Below are 13,983 nucleotides of genomic sequence, written 5' to 3'. Positions count from 1 at the left end.
CAGACGGGGCGGCCGGGCGGGTCGCGCGGCCGCTTCCGCTTCCGGTCCGTCGCCTCCTTTGGTTGCTTCCCGTCCGCTCGGCGGCTCCCCTCCCCCGCCCGGCTCTCCGCGCCCCTCCCGGGCGCCGGGGCGGCGGGGCCGTCGGCGTGCGGCCCTCCGTGCGTCCGCGCGTGCGCCCGAGCGCGGCTCCGCGTCCGCCGCCCGCGGCTCGGCGCGCGCCCCGCGACACCGAGGCCGAGCGGGGGCAGGGGGCTGTCCGCCATGACCCCCTGGAGCGCGGCGTGAGGGGGCCGAGGTGAGCGCGGGCCGGGGCGCGGCGGGCGGGCGCGCTCGGGCGTCTCCGCGGCCTTTGTGTGTCTGCTCCCGGCCGGCCTGGGCCGCCCGCGGCTCTCCGTCTCTCCCGCGTCTGCCTGTGTGTCAGCGTCTCTGCCTCTCGCGGGCCTCGCTTGTGCTCGTGTCCGTGTCTGTTTCGCCGTTTTTGCAAAGCATTTGTCTCCGTGTGTCTGTCCTGGTCTCGTTCTGCCTTTCTGTCACGTTTCGGCGTCTGAGAGTCAGGATTAATGTTGGTGTCTCCGTTCGCCAGGTGTCTCTAGCCTCTGTGCATCTCTCCCCGTCGTCTTGCCATCTCATTTTTGTCCTGGTACCCGTGTTCTCCAACCCCGAGTCCCTCTCCGCGGGTCTGTCGCTTGGTCTAGGGTCTACCCCTTCCCCCAGGTTCTTGAGTTAGTTGTGGTGAAGAACCCGGCTCTAGAATCAGAGGCCCACTTTTTGCGAGCCTGTAATGTATTTCAGGTGATTTATCACCAAACCTTAGTTTCCTAGTCTTTAAAATTAGTGTGTTTATGTTTCCTGCGTAATAGGGCAGCTTTGCCTAATAACGGAGGTGATGCTTTTAAGTGCCTAACCCTGGCGCGTAGTAAGTGTGTAGTTAACTGCTGGGAGCTCTGGTTTCCATTATTATTTGTAGATTTTTTGTTGCACACAGATGACGTTTGATATCGTTTGATATCTGAGTATCCCTTGGAGAATTTTGCCGTATGTTTTGTCTTTTATTCAATCTAGTAATTCTTTTTGGGCTAAGCAATTTTGAAAAACGTAGTCTTGTTTTAAGCAGTATCTGTGAAGTTTTAGTTTTGCTGTGACGGTTGAATATATCTTCTAATGCCCGTTAATATAAACACACGGTGTTAAGATAGCACATCTTCTGATGGCCACCCTTTTGGAAATAGTTCTGTTTTTTCTCTGACAATAATAGTAGCCAACGTTATTGAACTACTACCCACGGGGCACAGCGCCAAGAACTTTATGTATCCATTGTATTTAATCAGCAGTTCTGCCGGGTGGAATCTTTTCCTTCATTTCAGAGTTGAGCAAACTGAATCTCAGGGAGGCCAGAATTTGGACCCAGATTTCGTGTTTTTCTCCATTTTTCTTGTCTCTTATTTCCCTGTCCCAGGTTACTGCCTCTTTTCGTTTCAGGGTCTCCGTCTTTTCTCGTTGCCCGCCTGCCTCACTCTCTTCCCATGTTTCTTTATCTGTTTCTCGTGTCTTTTATCTGCCTAGCTTTCTCTGCCTCTTTTTCTCCTCCTCTGTCTTTCCCTTTCCTTTCAGTCTCCTACTCTGTTAGTTGTCAGATCAGCTCTTCGTATTAGTGTGTCTGGCTGGGCCTTTCTTGGCACCCTGGCCACCTCTCCTCAGCTGTTCGCATCTGTCTCCAAGTGCCTGCTCTCCTGTGCTCAAGGCGGGGGCCAGCCGCCTCCCCCGGGACTCAGGCTGTAGGCGGTCTCCGTAGGTCTCTGCCTGTGGCTGACACGCTGGGAAGGTTGTGGACGGCGTGGTCAGCCTGCTCCGCTGCCAGGCTGCTCCGGAGGGGAGGCCTGTGCCTCGGCTTCCTCCCCTGTGAGGTGTTTGTGAATCACGGCGCCACGGGGATGACCGGAGTTAACGTGTGTGAGGCACCCAAGAGCACACCTGGCACCGGGCAAGGGCTGTGGGAGTGCTTGCTGTGACGGGCCTCCCTGGCCCGATCCCCTTCTCCTCTTTCCTGTTTCTTTCCCATCACTCTCCTCTCGGCACAGGTTAACTTAAAAGTGTATGTTCTGGAGCCCAAGGTGGCCCGGGGTGGAGTCTGCGCCGCCACGCCTAGTGTGTGACCTTGGCTGGGTTATTTCACCTACGTGAGCCCCTGCTTCCTCAGCTGTTAGAACCCCGCCCGCAGTGTTAAATGAGATAATGGATGTCTCGTGCTCCAGGAGTGCCTGGCACGAAGCTGGGGCCCAGCCAGCGGGCTTGTTCCTTATCTCTCCGCCCCGAGCCTCCCTGTTGGGACACCTCGTCCCCCTGGCATACTCCCTCCTGTCTATCTCTGCTCCCTTTGTCGGCCTCCTCCCTGTGTGTCCTTGTTTGTGCAGGGGATTCTGCCCCCCTCACCCCTGCTCCAGAGGTCTTTCCTGCCCTCTCTCCTTCCCTTCCTTCCTGCACGGTTTATTGAATGGCTCTTCCGGGTCAGCTCCTCTGATGGGAAAAGCCACATCCAGACAAACGTGGTCTCTGCCCCCATGGGGCTCTCAGGGCGGCCTCAGCCACAGAGTCAGACAAACGAGTAGAAAATCACCAGGGCGAGTGAGCCTACCGACGAGGCCCCCTGGGGAATGGCGGCTGTGGTGTGGGGTGGGGTGTTCCAGCGGAGCCCCGGGTGAGTGCGGGGGCCTCTGCGGGGGAGGAAGAGCAGGGGGACTGTCTCACGCCGCCGCCACGTGGATAGCGCGCTTCCTGCGCACCAGGCTCCCTCCAGTTGTCTGGACTCCGCGTGAAGCCCCCTCTCACAGAGGAGAAGACTGCGGTGCGGGAAGTGCCAGGCTAGGAAGTGTTGACTGGGGCGTGCCCCCTTCAGGCCTGTGGCCTGCCGCCGCACGCTCTGCCGAGCCGGGCCCTGGCAGGAAGGAGCTGGGCACGACTGAGGAACTGAAAGGTGGATGGGGTGGCTAAGGCAGAGGTTAACCGGGGCCACAGTGGGGACCTGGTCCTCCGCCCCGCAGGCAGCGGGGAGCCGGGTGGCCGCAGGTCCCGCTTGTGTTCCCAAAGGTCCTCTCCTTTCCCCAGATGCGGTGACCTGGCAGTCCCTGCCGCGGCCTCCCTCCTCCCGCCGCCCGGTCTCTGCACGCCCAGGGGGGCCCGCCCCCCTCCCCGCCGCCAGCCACCATGTCGACCTCCTCGCTGCGGCGCCAGATGAAGAACATCGTGCACAACTACTCGGAGGCCGAGATCAAGGTTCGGGAGGCCACGAGCAACGACCCCTGGGGCCCGTCCAGCTCCCTCATGTCTGAGATCGCCGACCTCACCTACAACGTGGTCGCCTTCTCGGAGATCATGAGCATGATCTGGAAGCGGCTCAATGACCACGGCAAGAACTGGCGGCACGTGTACAAGGTGAGCGCGGGGCGGAGCCGGATGGGGCGTGCCCACCAGGAGGGTGCCCAGACTCCGGCCGCCTGCCTGGTTCCAGGAGGAGCTGGAGTCCTGTGTCTTTACATAATTCGTGTCAATCTCTCTCTTGTTCAGTGAAGGCAACAAAGAATTTTGGGCCTTGTGGTTTTTGAAGAAGGGGCACATTCTCAAGGCTGATCCACTTAGAAGGCCTAAGTGGGTGCCCAGTGTCCGCCCCTCCCTCAGAGGCGGCCGTGTCCCCAGCTTCTGTCCTCTATGGTGATCTGTGCGTGGAGGTCCAGGCAGGTGGGCAGCTCCGGGGAGTTTTGGGGGCCACGGGCTGGTTCTGTATCTTTGTTGCAACGGTGGTCCTGTGGCCGTACGCCGTTCCCAGAACGCAAAGCAACACGTAAGGAAGAGTGAATTTTACCGTGTGTAAGTCATATTCTACTTTTAAAAAGGAAAACAAGCATACACGTTAGGGATCATTTCTCATCAGGACCACAGAGACTTGTCATTCTTTCTTTCTTTTTAAACAATTTTCTGTTTACTGTCTGGGTTGATCATAATTGACATAGCCAGCTACCTGGTGCTGGATTTTTAAGTTGTTTGCAATGTTCTGCTTTTACAAACAAGACAGCCATGAATGTCCGTGTACGTTTGCCATTTTCCAGAACTGGAATTTCTGGGCATACGCCTGTGCCATTTTGAAATGTGGCTAAAGTGCCCCCAGTGATACATGCACACGCCCCGATCCAGTGAAGAAGAGGCAGAAGGACAGACCACAGACTTTGGGTAAAGGGAACTCAGTTGCAGGCAGCGCTCAGTGGGTGGGTTTCTCGTTTGACTGCTGTTCTGGGGACCTGGGGCCTGCCATCCCAAGCTGGGTCAAGAAGTGGTAAAGTGCTGGGGCTGGGGCAGGTGGCGAGGCCCCACCCCCAGCAATGCGGCCTCAGGCCAGTCCCGGGACCTCCCTCTGTGGGAGAGTCCGACTCCTGGGGCCCAGGGGTGTTGGTGAGTCCTTTTGTCGTTGTTCCTTCGGTAAAATGGCAGTTGAGGGCCTGCTTTGTATGTGGCGGTAGGCAAGATGGGTGAGGCCCCTGGTCTCGGACGCGGACTGGAGCATGTGCCGGCCGGGCTGTCTGTCCCCCGGAGGCTGGGGTGGGTCCCTGGTGGGTTCCAGGACGAGGAGCCTGAGGCCTGGAGAGGTGGCGCCGCTTACGTTCCAGCCGGGATAGGCCCGTTCCAGCCCGGATAGGCCCGTTCGCTCTGGCTCCTTTCCATGCCCCTCCCTACAAGCCACGCTTGGGTCTTGGATTCGATTGAGTCATTTCTCGTGAAGGGAAAGGGCGGGGGAGTTGGGGAGCCTTTTTGTGAGGTCAGGGGGAGGGACAGAAGCTGGGTGGGGAGGGGGCCCGACCGGGGGTGTGAGGGGAGGTGAGTCCAGAGAGGCCACAGGCGGCAGGTTCTTTGTGACCTGGTGCCTGTGGGCGGAGAGCAGCGGAGGTACTTCTTCCAAGTGAGGGAACTGAGGCGCAGAGGTTCAGGGCTGCCCTCGCTGTGGTGGGGCTGAGAGGGGCGCCCCCGAGCCCACCCTCTTGACTCCGGGCTGCGTCACCTGACTTCGCTGAGGAGTGCAGGGGCTCAGTCTTTATTTTCGAAAATAGGGGTCAGCAAACTACAGCCCATGCGTCAAACCTGGCCCTCTGCCTATGTTTGTAAGTAAAGCTTTGTCACACGTGGCCTGGTGCAGGGCTGAGCTCTCAGGACCGGAAGTGCAGGGCCTGAAATGCTGGCGGGTTTATCAGCTGGCCCTTTCCAGAGAAAGCTTGCTGGCCCCTGTTGAAGCTGATGCTCGCATTCTGATGGCCCGGGACGTCCTGGACCCGGCTGTTTTGAAAACCCGTGATGTTTTCCATCGAGGCGCGTGTTCTGAGTGCACAGCCCGGCTGGCTCGTAGGTGTGTGCCCCCCTCTGTAGCCACTGCCCAGGTGGAGGTAGAGGATGTGTCCCCAGGAGGCACCGTGCCCGGCCTCCCGTCTGCCGAGATAGTTCCAGGCGCGGAGTCCTGTGGCCTGTGATCCTTGGTCCTGCTCTCTTTTGTCTTTGTTCGCCGTCACGTCTGGGGGGTTGACGTGTGGAGCAGCCGCTCGTTCATGTACGTGGCTGTGTGTGTGGGCCTCCTGTCATGTGAACACGCCACGGCTCGTACGTGTGTATTTCCCCCCTGTGGGGTGTTTTGGTTATTTCCATGTTCACAGTCTTTAAACTGCAGTTCCAAAGTTCCCAGAGCTCTGAAAATGAAAGTTTTCAAAAGTCGTTTGGCACCAAGGCCCCATCTGGACTGGGGTGAGGTTGTTTATCCGGCATTTGAGGGTCCCACAGAGTGCAACCGTTGGTGTCACCCTCCTCTGGGGGACTTCTGTTACACGTGGTGTGTGCAGTCGTTATGGCGCGAACTCGGGAAAATTCTGAATTCCAAAACACCGCTGGCCCAGGAGTTCTGGAGCCTGCCTTCCACACGCGGATGTGGTTTTACTTCTTTCCGTTCTCCTCTAAGGCGTAAACATATCTGGGTCAGTTAAAGACTAATCTCTAATTACAGAGGTGAATAGTGTCAACACACCTTCAGGACCCATGCCAGATCCAGGTCAGGCTCCCTGGGGAGGCTGGGGAGATGTGACCCTGGCGGATTCCGCTGCGGTTCAGACAGCTTCCCCGGGGTGGCCTGTCCCTCCCTCTCTGTTTCGTTCTGCTCTAGACTTAGGAGCCCTGGGTGGGTCTGGGAACTCTGGGAGGCCCCTGGTGTCACCTGCAAAATCTAAGGTGTGCCCTTTTCCTGAGGACAGTGGCCATGGCCTCCCACAGAGCCTGAAAGGGGCCAGGACCCCTCGCCTCACTCCCCAGGCCGCCTGGAGTCCAGGCTCTGCAGACCACGAAGGACTTGCCTGGGGTGGGGAGTGGGGGGCGGTATTAAACCTTGCTGAAAAGGGAATTTGTTCCCATGTCATAAAATGCAGAAGATCCCAAAGGGTGTTCCCTCATCCCTGCCCGCGTGGTCCTCCCTTGGAGCACCCAGGCCTGGACGGGCCCTGCCGGCACGGCGTCTCCCTCCTCCGCCGTTGTCTTCAGATTGTGCCGGGGCGGTGTGAGACTTTATGCTTGGGATGACACTTTGCAGACTCACAGGGTGCTAGAGAAAGCGGGCGGATGTGTCGTGCACTGGGCACCCCGAGTGGGGCCTAACAAGCTGCCTTCCGGCCGTGCGACCTTAGGTCTTCGTTTCAATGAACAGAGCAGGGTCTGCACCGCTCGCTTGGGGATCCCCAAGTGGGCTGCGGTGATGCACCGGCCGTCTCCCCTTTCCCGGTGTTTATTGAGATACGCGTAGGTTACGTGACACATGAATCACCCTTTTAAAGTGCACAGCTTGGTGGCGTTAAGCACATTCACGGTGTTGTGCAGCCATCGCCCCGCCTAGTTCCAGAATATTTTCGTCCCCCTAGACAGAAGGGGGGATCTCCCGATCCCACTGAGAGTCACCCCCAAGTCCCCGGGCCCACTTTGTGGGTTTGCCCGCCCGGACATCTCCTGTAAGTGGACTCTTGCACACTCTGCTCTTTGGGGCCCGGCTTCGGCCACCCCGCGTGGTGTTTTCAAGGTCCATCCCGGTGGCAGCTCGTGCTGCGGAGGGTGTGGTGGGCTGGGCCTCGGGTGACGGTGCGCCCCCCCCCCCCCCCCCCCCCGCAGGCCATGACGCTGATGGAGTACCTCATCAAGACGGGCTCGGAGCGCGTGTCGCAGCAGTGCAAGGAGAACATGTACGCCGTGCAGACGCTGAAGGACTTCCAGTACGTGGACCGCGACGGCAAGGACCAGGGTGTGAACGTGCGCGAGAAGGCCAAGCAGCTGGTGGCCCTGCTGCGCGACGAGGACCGGCTGCGGGAGGAGCGTGCCCACGCGCTCAAGACCAAGGAGAAGCTGGCGCAGACTGCCACAGGTGAGCCAGGGGGCCCGGGCCCGGCCCCCGCCTGCGCCCTTCACCTGCGCGCTCCCTCCGGGCTGTCTGAGGGCGGCCCGTGCCGAGAGGGAGAGCGCCGCCCGGAGGAGGCTGCTGCCCCCGCGGGAGCTCTGCTCAGGCGGAGGGCAGGGGGCTGAGGCCCTGGGTGGCGCACAGGACGGAGGAGGGCCAGAGCGGTGGCGAGGGGACTCGGCTGGAGTTGGAGGAAGTGTAGGTGCCGGGTGGCGACCAGCGATTGGGAGAACGAGGTGACGTAGAGGAGACAGAAAGGGCGTCCCCCACGTTGGGAAGTCCAGCTGTGTCGGGAAGCTTTCAGTTTTATACATGGGTGTGCAGATCCTGAGTGCTGCTGGGAAAGGCCTTTTATGCTGGAACCGGGTGGGTGTCGCAGGTCGAAACATTCCCCAAGTGGTGTCGTGAGCACAGGTGGCAGCCGTCTGCGCGTTTGAAGCGGGAAGGGTAGAGATGGGAGTAATGCCGAGAGGTGGGCCTGGGAGCTCTCGGACGAGGGGGCTGGGGAGGCGGGACCGCGTAGGAGGCCCGAGCAGTTTCCAGGTGATGGAGGTGGTGTCTTGGCAGGTGGTCAGGATGGAGAGGCGACGTGCGATGGTGAGCGCTCCCTGGCCAGCAGGAGCGAGCCTGGCCCGTTGAGGGAAGGCTGGGTGCGCCCTCCTGTCTGGGCGCATGTCTTCTCTCCATCCTTTCCTCATTCGCCCCTTGTCCTGGGCCGGGGCCGGGGCCAGGTGTGCAGGCCGCTCCTCCCCCAGCATCCAGCCGCAGGCCCCAGGCTCCCCACTGGGGGCTGTTGGAAGCTTTCCCGCCTGGGCACCAGGGAGGAAGGCCCTCCGTCCCCCTGGGGCCTGAGATGGGGCCCCGAGACAGGCCACAAGGCACGTCTGACCCGGTGCAGGAACTTAGCTCACGGGCTCAGAGGTTCCCCAGGGCCGTCCCTCTTTATTAGTAGACTTTTGTCCTGGGCCACCAGGGCTGTCCTTTGACCCTGTCCTTCCTGCAGGTGGGGCCGCCGCACCCCTCCGTGGGTTTGCATGCACACCACACCCCTCCCTGACCATGGAGCCTGGGGTCTGGGTCCCACTGGGGATCTTGTGGGAGGGAGGCCAGGCCCGAGGGGAGTCGGGGGGTTTCAGACTCTGCCAGCCTGGCCGCCTGGGCCGTGGGGTGCCCTCTTCCGTCTGGGTCTCAGCGTCTGTGTCCCCTCAGCCTCCTCCGCAGCCGTGGGCTCTGGGCCCCCGCCCGAGGCAGAGCAGGCCTGGCCGCAGAGCAGCGGGGAGGAGGAGCTGCAGCTCCAGCTGGCCCTGGCCATGAGCAAGGAGGAGGCCGACCAGGTACGGCCGGGCCGCGGGGGTGCGGGGCATGGCGGGGTCGACTTCCGTTCTGCCATCCATCTCCACGCCTCGCCGTCAGCCCCTGCCCGCCCCTCCTCTCCCGGTCTCTCTCCTCTCTCTGCTCGCCCTCTGCCCCGTCTTTCCCCGCTCCTTTCCTCTCTGGGTGCTTGGCCGTCCTGGCCCTGCCCAGCCCGGCTCCCACCCACACCCCAAGCTTGTCTCTTTGCTGTTCTTCACCAGTTCGGGGAGTGTGTCGGTGTGTCTCTTGCTCTGTCCGAGCCTGGCTCTCTGTCTCCATCCTTGTGTGTGCACGTCTCTCTCCCCACCTCTGGGCCCCTCCTGTCTCCCCCAGCCCCTCACGCTCTCTCTCCCCCAGCCCCCGTCCTGCGGCCCCGAGGATGACGTCCAGCTCCAGCTGGCCCTTAGTTTGAGCCGTGAGGAGCACGATAAGGTCAGAGCAGCTTCCCCACCCCGAGGCTCCCCTGAGACCCTCCCCAGGTCCCCGCCTCCTCTCACCTTGAAGGGCCCCACCCCCACACATTCGTGCTGCAGCGTTTTCAGTGGGACCTCGTGTCTCACGGGTCCCCGGAAGGATAGCCGGCACGTGAAGCAGATGCCTTGTGGCTGCTTTGGGTGGTGAGGGTGCCCTCCTCTCTCTCCGTCACGGCCCAGGGTTCCACCACCTTCACCCCGCGCAGAAAACACCCGGAGTCAGGCGCCCCGTGCTTCCCCAGCCCGTTAGAGCAGCCCGGCCCGGCCCGTCCCGTCCCCTGCACGGCACCCTCCCGTCGTCGTCCCCCCCGCCCCGGCCTGAGACCCCGTGTCCCACCCCATCCCACACATCGTCCGCATCCCATTTTAATTTTCAGTCGCCGTTGTCTGGGTGGGAGGGCTCGGGGCTGTCCGTGTGGCCGGGGGGGGGGGGGGAGTGCAGTGTCAGCCCCGTCGCTCAGAGTCTGACCCCTCCCCTGCCTGCTGCTTCCGGCCGGAACAGGAAGAGCGGATCCGCCGTGGGGACGACCTGCGGCTGCAGATGGCCATAGAGGAGAGCAGGAGGGAGACCGTGGGCCAGGAGGAGGTGAGTGGGCGCCGGGCCTGGCTGGGCGGGCGGAGTGGCGGGAGAGCGTGTCCAGGCCGGCCTCGGCCAGAGGCCTCATCAGTGTCCGGCGCAGCCCAGGAGGGTCTCGGCCCTGCTCCGCCTGCCCCCCTGCCCCTGGGAAGGGAGGGACGTGCAGGGTCTGCGGGGGCACCTCCCATCCAGAGCGCGTGGGCAGCTGCGGGTGCGGGGCCGAGGGCGGCGGCTGAGTCTGAGACCCCGAGTCTGTGTGGTGTCGGGGGCTGGTCAGCGGCCTGGGCTGGGTGGGAAGCGGGCGTGTGGTGTTGCAGGGCCAGCCGACTGCCGTGCGGAGAGCGGACGGAGGGGCTAGGGTGGGAGGAGGGCCGGGGCGGGTGGGGAGGTGGCCGGGGGAGCGTGTCAGAGGAACAAGCAGCTGGGCGTCTGCTCCCGCGCCCGTCCTCTCTGGGCGCTCGGGGGCCCCCTGGCGGTAGGTCCGCCTCCCCTTGACGCCCGGCTCCTTCTGCCCCTCCTGCCGTGTGGCCGTCCTGTCTCCCCGCGTCCTCTCTCTGGGTCGGGGTCCGCCCCACTGCCCCTTCGCTCTCCTCCTTCTTCCCTGCAGTCGTCCCTCATGGATCTTGCTGACGTCTTCACGGCCCCGGCTGCTCCGCAGGCTGCCGATCCCTGGGGGGGCCCAGTGCCCATCGCTGCTGCCCTGCCCGCGGCGGCCCCCACCTCGGACCCTTGGGGGGGACCCCCTGTGCCTCCCGCTGCTGACCCCTGGGGTGGTCCGGCTCCTGTGCCGGCCTCCGGGGACCCCTGGAGGCCTGCTGCCCCTGCGGGGCCCCCGGTTGACCCTTGGGGTGGGACCGCGGCCCCTGCGGCTGGAGAAGGACCTACCCCCGACCCGTGGGGGAGCTCCGACGGTGAGTGCCCACTGCCTCCCTGACCCTGCGCAGGTGTGGCGTGCAGTCCGGGGGTGCCCTGGGGGTGGGTGCCCGTTGGCTGTGGGGGCTGCAGGAGGCGGGGGAGGGGCTGGGTGAGGCACGCACGAGGCCCCTCACCCCACCCTGGCCGGGGGCCTCTCGGGGGCCTTCTGGAGGCCTCAAGGCTGAGGAGGGCTTTGCCAGAAGGGGGCGCCTGGCAGTGTGAGCGCGCAGGGCTGGAGGGTGGGGACGCGGTGGGAGGGGCCAGCGGGGGAGGGGCCTGAAGCCTCGGGGCTGCCTGGCTTTGGGGGGCGGGGTGGGCTGCCAGCCCCTCACCTGCCTTCTTCCTCACGCAGGCGGGGCCCCGGTCGGCGGACCCCCAGCCTCTGATCCCTGGGCCCCGGCCCCGGCCTTCTCAGACCCCTGGGGGGCGTCCCGTACCAAGCCCAGCGCCAATGGCACCGCAGGTACTGGGGGGGTGGCCCCGGGGGGGCCGGGCCTCGAGTGTGGGAGGAGTCGCGTCGCCTGGGCCCCTGGGGAAGCTGAGGGCACACCCTGACCCCACAGCGGTCGGGGGGTTTGACACGGAGCCCGACGAGTTCTCCGACTTCGAGCGACTGCGCACGGCCCTGCCGGCCTCTGGGAGCAGCACGGGTGAGTGTCCCCCGCAAGCCCAGGAGGCCTGTCCTGCAGGCTGGGCGGCCGCTTGAGGGTTGAGACGCAGCAGGATGGCTGCAGCCCCCAGGTGGGCCCGGCGCCCAGGGCTCTTGTAACAGCGTGACTGAGGTGGAGCTGGCCGTCCACCCATCGTAAGGAGGAACTTCTTACTTTGTTTTCAAATAACTTCAGACGTACTTAGAGAAGAGGAGCAAAAATCGTACAGAGAATTCCCTTTCTCCAGTTTCCCCAGATGCTGCCCTCTGTCACCCTGGAATGTTTCTGGAGTGCAGTGCAGGCTCTCTGGGGGCTTCCGGGCGGTGTGGCGCCTGGACGGGCCTGATGGCTGCTCCCCCCCCGGGAGCCGCACCCCTTTCCTCACCTGCCCACTGGCGTCCTGGGGCCCGGGGCAGGGGCGTTTGTGCGCCCCTCTTCCTGGAGCTCCGAGCGCCTGTCTTCCGGCCAGAGTCCGGGCTGGCCCTTGTGTCTGCAGGTTGTCCCTGGGCTTGTCCTCGAGCTGAGACCCCGAGTCTGTGTGGTGTTGGGGGCTCTCTTCGAGGTGCCCGCCTCCCCGCCCTGGGTAGCATTCCCTCTGGTCCCTCGGTTTTTCTGCGTCTTCGAGTGCAGCAGGCTTGGTGGAGGGGGCAGGGCTGGCACCAGTGCCTCCCCCAGCCCAGGCTGACCGTACGTTCCCGTCCAGTCTGCAGGTCTCACTCTTCCAGGCTGCTCTTCAGCTACACGTGTGCATGTCCTTCAGTATCAGACGGGGTTCTTAAATCTTAAAGAGACAAAAAAATCAGGCCTCACGCTAACGGCACATCACCCAGTCTCCTGGGACGGTGGGCGCCTGCCCCTGTCCCCCCCCACACGTCCCCTCCGGGCAGTTATGACCCGTCATGTGAGCTTCCGGAAGCGGTGCTGTTCTGTTGTCACCCGCTGGGGCCGGTCCCTGACCTGGAGGCTGTCAGAGGGTGGTCCTCCCGGCCTTGCATCTTGGCCTCACACCTGCCTGGTTTGGCTCCGGGGCCGCCTCCCCCTGACCCCGCTCTGCGGCCCCTTCCAGGGGAGCTGGAGCTGCTCGCCGGAGAGGTGCCCGCGCGCAGTCCCGGTGCCTTCGACATGAGCGGGGTCGGGGGCTCTCTGGCCGAGGCTGTGGGGAGTCCCCCGCCTGCAGTCGCCCCAACGCCCACGCCGCCCACGCGGAAGACGCCGGAGTCGTTCCTGGGGCCCAATGCCGCCCTGGTGGACCTGGACTCGCTGGTGAGCCGGCCAGGCCCCACACCGCCAGGAGCCAAGGCCTCCAACCCCTTCCTGCCGAGCGGTGAGTGCGGCCCGGGAGCAAGGGTGCTGGCCCGCCCGGCAGACCCCTGACTCGACTCCGCTGCCTGCCCTCTCTCCCTGCAGGAGGCCCGGCCACCGGCCCCTCCATCACCAACCCCTTCCAGCCCGCGCCCCCCGCGACACTCACCCTGAACCAGCTCCGGCTCAGCCCCGTGCCCCCGGTCGCTGGAGCGCCGCCGACGTACATCTCTCCCCTTGGCGGGGGCCCTGGCCTACCCCCCATGATGCCCCAGGGACCCCCGGCCCCCAACACTAATCCCTTCCTCCTATAATCCAGGGCGGGAGGGGGCTTCCCCCACTCCTGCTCCCTGGGCGACCAGTGTTGTGAGTGCATGTGAAGCGGGGGACCCCTGCCCCCACCCCAGCATCCTTCCCCCTCCTGGGGCCCACTCACACTACACCGTCTCCCCACATCCCCGACCCTGCCTCCCCAGAGAGAAACTGGACCTGGGGATGGGGAGGGGTGCGGCCGGAGGGGGACCCCTGCCCACGGCATTAGAAGGGGGAGGGACAGCGGGGGGGGGTCCCCCCACCCATCTCCCTCCCTCCCAACTCCTGACTGGCCCCTCAATCAGTGTTTGAGCCTCCTCGTCCCCTCACGCACCCCTCGGTGAATCCTTGGTGATGATTTTGGCAACTTCGGGAATAAATGGCAATTCTTATGGGCGCAGTGCCCCCAAGTTCCCATTCATGGTTCCTGTGACGCCTTCACCTGGGGCACCCAGGGCTCCGAACCCATTGGCCTCCTGGGGGCAGTTGGGAGCCGGCCCCTCGTGGAAGCCTTGATTTCCCTGACCCTCTGGGTGCCGTTCGGTTCTGTGCTGGGGGTGGGAGGGGGCACTGAGTCCTGGTGGAGCTGTGGCCCACTCAGGGCCAGACAGTCACCCTTATGAGGGTCAGGAGTCCCCTGGAGAGCTGACGGGGCCCTGGGCTGTGCCAGCGGACACCACGTTGAGGTTGGGGTCCAGGGCTCATGAGTTGTTGGTGAGGACGGGGAGTTCTTACTGAGGTGGCACACACTTGACACACCTCAGACACGCCCCGGCCATCCTGTGCCCAGCGTGGCACCGCTGGAGGCCCGCATCGGCTGCTGCTGGCTGAGCTTGGAGACCACAGGTGCCTCCTGCCTGCTGTTTGTGCTCCGGGCTGGGCCCCAGGGGGTCTGCAGGCCAGCCGGCAAGGTGAAGCCACGGTCGCCCCCAGGAACAGCGA

The 13,983-nt window shown here is 63.7% G+C and overlaps 1 protein-coding gene across 2 annotated transcripts; it reads left to right on the top strand.

The window, feature by feature from the left end:
* The first annotated feature begins 28 nt into the window (after positions 1-28).
* Positions 29-13,451, top strand: EPN1 (epsin 1). 2 transcript variants are annotated; one of them, XM_059904380.1, is made up of 11 exons: positions 30-295; positions 3,103-3,429; positions 7,177-7,426; positions 8,669-8,793; positions 9,170-9,244; positions 9,788-9,871; positions 10,470-10,773; positions 11,130-11,240; positions 11,341-11,427; positions 12,494-12,751; positions 12,835-13,451. In XM_059904380.1, the coding sequence occupies exons 2-11, from the start codon at positions 3,202-3,204 to the stop codon at positions 13,041-13,043; spliced, it is 1,731 nt and encodes a 576-aa protein (XP_059760363.1). In that variant the 5' UTR covers positions 30-295; positions 3,103-3,201; the 3' UTR covers positions 13,044-13,451. The 2 variants fall into 2 exon arrangements, with proteins under 2 accessions (XP_059760364.1, XP_059760363.1); XM_059904381.1 differs by lacking the exon at positions 11,341-11,427 and having other exon boundaries at positions 29-295.
* The last annotated feature ends 532 nt before the right edge of the window (positions 13,452-13,983 follow it).

The sequence above is a fragment of the Balaenoptera ricei genome, chromosome 19 (assembly GCF_028023285.1).
Source record: "Balaenoptera ricei isolate mBalRic1 chromosome 19, mBalRic1.hap2, whole genome shotgun sequence".
In the NCBI taxonomy this organism is placed as follows: Eukaryota; Metazoa; Chordata; class Mammalia; order Artiodactyla; family Balaenopteridae; genus Balaenoptera; species Balaenoptera ricei.
Note: the sequence above shows the minus strand (reverse complement) of the source record. Positions and strands in the feature narration are given on the sequence as shown.

Excerpts from the sequence above, each read along its gene's own strand:
- EPN1 (XM_059904380.1), top strand. The coding sequence starts at position 3,202 with ATGTCGACCTCCTCGCTGCGGCGCCAGATGAAGAACATCGTGCACAAC. Across the intron at positions 7,427-8,668 it reads GCTGGCGCAGACTGCCACAG|CCTCCTCCGCAGCCGTGGGC; the intron begins GTGAGCCAGGGG and ends GTGTCCCCTCAG. Across the intron at positions 10,774-11,129 it reads CCCGTGGGGGAGCTCCGACG|GCGGGGCCCCGGTCGGCGGA; the intron begins GTGAGTGCCCAC and ends TTCCTCACGCAG.